Genomic DNA, 4773 nt, shown 5'->3' with positions numbered 1-4773 from the left:
GCAGGAGGGCAGCGGCTGCGCTGGGGTTGAGGGTCCCTCTGATAACTTCTCTCCGCTCTCCCCAGGTGCAAAGAGGGGGTTCTTCCCTTTTATCAAGGTCATGATGATCCTCTTCAACCTGGCCATATTTGTAAGTTTACCCCAGTGGTTGTCCCTGCCTGGGGTTGGGGGGGGAGCAAGCCTGGATGCCCCCTGTCTGCCCCAGGAGACTGGGATGAGGGGCTGGGGTCTGTGAGAGCAGCTCCTGGGGAGCGCCCTGAGGTGGGCATGGGGTGGGTGAAGCTTGTCTGTGTGGGGTCTCCTGACCTTCCACACCCCCTTCTGTTGGGGACAGAGAGGGTGACGTGTGCAGTTGGGTGTTGGTGGGACTCCTGTTCCCGGGACCATGGTGTGAGATCTGGTCTCTGACCCCAAGCTGAGGGCTTAACTCCTGGGCTTGTGGGGGTCTCTTGTTCTCCAGCTCCGGCCAAAGCCCGGGGGACCATGCTGGACTCTGGGGACAGTGGCTGTTGCATCAGCCACCATGTCCCTCCCTGTGCTGAAGCTCTGGTGGGTGGTGCTGGGTGCCCCAGAGCAGGGGGCTTTTCTGGGTCCCTGCCTGGGGGGGGGCTCCCTCTCTGTAGGGGAGCAACCTGTGTGCGTGGCAGCAGCTTGTGGTGTTGTGATTCTTGGATGTTGGAGATCTCCAGAGCACGCACAGCCTCTGCTCCCACCCAGGGCAAAGGGTAGCGGAGCTCCCGAGAGCTACGCTGGCTCTGCAGGAGCAATGGAGCCACCTGGAAGGGGGTGTGGTGGGATATGGCCTTGGGAAGGAAGGGTGTAGAGCCCTTGGGCTTGCCCTAGTGAAGCACTCCCTCCTTAAAGCTCCTGTGGGGTCTTGGGGCTGGTGGGGAAGGTCAAGCAAGTGGACGACAAGCTGGAGGCGGCCCTGGGCTGACCTTGCTAGGAACGCATGAATGTCCGGGGGCTGCTCAGCCGCTCCCCGGGGTGAGTGGGCAGCTTCCCCGGATGGAGGAACTTGTGGCAGCATGCCGGTGGCCAGTGTCTGAGCTGGCCATGTGGGCCCTGCTGGGGTCAGGAAGTGGCTGGTGGTGCTGCTGGTTTGGCTGCCCTGCATGAGGGTTTCTGCCCCACTGCTGGCACCGAAACCCCTTGAGCTGGGGAAGGGGGGCAGCTGCGATGCCACAGCTGGGGATGTGGTGGGGTGTGTTTTGGGGTAGTGACCCATCTGGCTGCCCCAAGCCTGCAGTGGCCACAAAGTCTTGTTTTGTACAGCGAAAACTTGCAGAGGGGACAAATGCCTGTGCCAGGACCTTCACCAGATCCCAGATCTCTGCCTGCTCAGGAGCTGACATTGTCTCTCTCTCTCCTCCCAGCTCAGTGGTGGGACCCTCCTGGGAGTTGGCATCTGGGTCACAGTGGATGATAAGTCATTCTTGGAAATATTTGGGCCGCTCTCCTCTAGCGTCCTTCAGGTTGTGTATGTGAGCTACTTCCTCATCGCCATTGGTGCCATCCTGCTGGTAATCGGCTTCCTTGGGTGCTACGGTGCCCAGAAGGACAGCAAATGTCTCCTGATGATGGTATGGACCTGACATCTCCTTATCAAGCCTCACTTGAGCTGGGTCACTGGTGAGGGAGGTCTGAGGCATCGATTTCTCTGTGGAGATGTCCTCCTTGGATGTTATCATGTGGTGGAATGCTGGGTGAGCTTTGCAAAGGCAATGCTGGACCCAAAGTCTGCCCTGAGCAAGGGTGAAGGGAAGTAGAAACTGGTGCTGAGCAGAGGTCTCTCTTGGAGCATGTCTGGAGAGGTCAGCCCCATTCAGATGGAGGGTTGGAGGATCCCAGGGTTGTGCTGCTTCTGCCTTGGAGCAGAGCTGAAGGCAATGAGACAGGGCTTGAGCCCTGAGAGAGGGTCCTGCTGGCCCTTGGGAAGCAGATGGGTTCCTGGGGGGCCCTGTGGACTCTGGCTGTTGCTTTGACCTCCATCCCTTTGCTGTGTCCTAGTTCTTCTCGGTGGTGTTGATCATCTTCATTGCTGAAATTGCTGCTGCCGTGGTGGCTCTGGTTTACACCGGTCTTGTGAGTGGCATATCTGAGTCTTGGGTTGGGCTAATCTGGGACCTGGCCAGCCCCTTGGGGAAAACAGGGGACTTTGGGTGGCTGGTGGTGCTGCCCATGGATGGGGAAGATGAGAGGTGGGCACTGCTGTGGGAGGAAGGGATGCTGCTCCCCATTGGCACCAGCTATGTGCGTGGGCTGGGGTGGCCGGGCTGGGGTGAGGGTGGTGGGAACAGGGATTCCCATTGCCCTAAAGAACTGAGGATTTGGTACAAGTTTTGCCCGCGTCTTTCTTTCAAAACCCTTAGTCCAGTACCAGCCTAGGCTTGACACCTCTCCACCTCTGATGGTAGGAGCCACAGGGGAGAGGAAGTCCCTAAAGCTTCATGCTGAGCAAACTCAACCCCTCATTAGGCACCTGCGAAACCACCTGGAGAGAAAGGTGACTTTGCCTCATTAGGCACTGGAGAAGTCAACCGCAGGGCAAAAGTAATTCCTGGCTCCCTCAGTTATGCTGCTTATCAGATGATTCACTGGTCATAAGTGGCCTCGGTGCTGTAAAGCACTGGTTAGTGTGGAAGGGGCCAAGTTGTCCTCGGGCCAAAGGGACGCGGTATGACGCACTCCTGGCCATGCTGGGTCTGGTTGGTCTCCTCCCCATGGGCTGAGACCAGTACGAGGACTCTCGGCTCTGTGGTGCTCCCCAGGGCCTTCTCTGATGGTGTTTCTCTGCCTCTTCTTCCAGGCAGAGACGCTGCTGACTGCTGTGGTCACCCCCCTCCTGAAAGAGAAGTATGGGCAAGATGCTGGCTTCACGCACATCTGGAATGTCACCATGGAAGAGGTGCACTGACCCCCTTCCCCCCTCCTCTGTGTGTGTGTGTCAGGATGCTCCCAGCACAGGCTTGGTGTCCCACACCTGGGTGGGCCACTGGGATGAGAATGGGGACACCATTGCAATCCTGGATGTCCTGAGCTGTCACCACCCATCAGCTTCCCAGGTGACTGGGACCTATGTGCTTGGGATCTAGCGGTCCCATTGCTGGGGTGAGAGCTGTATGTGCTAGAGTCTGGGACAAAACCCTGGTCCCAAGAAGGCCTTTGAGCGCTTACTCCAGAGCTAGGTTGAGCTGGGTGACCCCCTCCGTGGGACAGCAGGGTCCAGGCCGTGTCTGACCCCGGAGGAAGACCTGCAGGATGATCTCCCCATCCTTTCCTCTCTCTCCCTCTTAGGTCCATTGCTGTGGCCTGAATAACTACACAGACTTCACCGACTCAACCTTCTATAATGACTACAGACTCTACCCAGAGCCCTGCTGTGACAACAAGAAGCCCTGCAATGAAACGTTTGCTGCAGAAAGCAATGTCCCGGTATGGATGGACTGGCAGTTCTTACCTTCTGACAGAGCCTGGTTTGGGGTGTGCGCCCTGGCACGGGGAGAGAAGACCTGTCCTGCACCTCCAGCCCCAGCTCTGGACATAGCGATCCCATGGGCTTTGCATCCTGTGGTGGCCTTGGCTTCTCCCTGGTGGAGACAAGCAAAGCTGCTACCGTTGCTCTGGTCCTAAAGTGAGCTCTGCAGGAGGGTGGCATGACTGAGCATGAACTCAGGCACCACGCTACCTTTTCAGGCTATTTCCCTGCCTCTTCCCCTCCTCCCCCCCAATACTGTGTTTTGGCCTGAAAACTGGGTGAGATGAGTTGCCCCCTGAAGCCTCCAGACCTTCTCGGTGGCTGCATAGCTCTGGGCTGGAGAACCGTACCTCCCTTTCTGGGGATGCTGAGCCCTAGTGGTTAGGGGATTGCTACCCCTTGCTCATCCTCACCCGCGTGGTTGTCTCCTGCAGGGTTGTTTTGATCAGCTTTTGGAAGAAATCAAGACTAACGCAGGTGCGGTGGGTGGTGTGGCAGCCGGCATCGCTGCCTTGGAGGTGAGTGCCTGAGCATAGCTGTGCTGCCTCCTCCTTCTACCTGGAGGTGAGCAGTGGGGCTGGGACCAGCCTGGGTGACCGAGGGGCTGCAGGGACCTGGTGCAGCCCCGTGGACCACCATCTACCCCAGGGTGGCTACTGAGCCTTCTTCCCTGGGCACACCCAGCTTTTCCTCCTTGCGTGTGCTGGGGATGGATGCTACGGGCTGTGACCCAAACCTGTACTGGGGGGGAACACTTAGGGGGGTTGACTTGCCTCTTGCCACCCCCAGATCGCGGCCATGGCGGTTTCCATGTACCTGTACTGCAAACTGGATCAGAAATGACCCCGAGAGGCAAGAGGATGATCTACCCCCCCACCACCATGCCGGGGTGCGCCCGTGGTGTGCCGTGCTCTTGGGGGGGGACATCATCGCTCCCTGGGCCTGATGCTGTCCTGTGCACTGTGATTTATAGCTGTGTTTTGATCTACTGAGCTGGGATCTGTAGAGATTATGTGTATATTTTTGTACCGATACGGCATACTCAGTCTGTACATAGAGATTCGGGGGCTTTTTTTATTTTTATTTCTTCTATTGGTGAGCTATGGGAAAATAGGTTAGATCAAGTAGCTATTTTGACAAAGTCTTTAAATTTTTTATAGCACCTCTAAATTATTAACTGTTGATCGGCACAGGGGCCGGTCAGGGCTGCGGATCCGGCAGCGGCACGGCGATGCCTCGATAAACCCTTGCAGGCTGCTACTGTACTGCTCCCACGCTGTCCCGGGGGGCGGGTG

The 4773-nt window shown here is 57.6% G+C and overlaps 1 protein-coding gene across 1 annotated transcript; it reads left to right on the top strand.

Moving 5' to 3' along the window:
* Positions 1–68: 68 nt before the first annotated feature.
* TSPAN1 (tetraspanin 1) lies at positions 69–4321 on the top strand. Its single transcript, XM_009884652.1, has 7 exons — positions 69–130; positions 1377–1583; positions 2011–2085; positions 2810–2908; positions 3298–3435; positions 3913–3996; positions 4268–4321. The coding sequence occupies exons 1-7, from the start codon at positions 101–103 to the stop codon at positions 4319–4321; spliced, it is 687 nt and encodes a 228-aa protein (XP_009882954.1). The 5' UTR covers positions 69–100.
* The last annotated feature ends 452 nt before the right edge of the window (positions 4322–4773 follow it).

This window comes from Charadrius vociferus, unplaced genomic scaffold (genome assembly GCF_000708025.1).
Source record: "Charadrius vociferus isolate BGI_N301 unplaced genomic scaffold, ASM70802v2 scaffold163, whole genome shotgun sequence".
In the NCBI taxonomy this organism is placed as follows: Eukaryota; Metazoa; Chordata; class Aves; order Charadriiformes; family Charadriidae; genus Charadrius; species Charadrius vociferus.
This window is presented reverse-complemented; position numbering and strand designations above follow the sequence as displayed.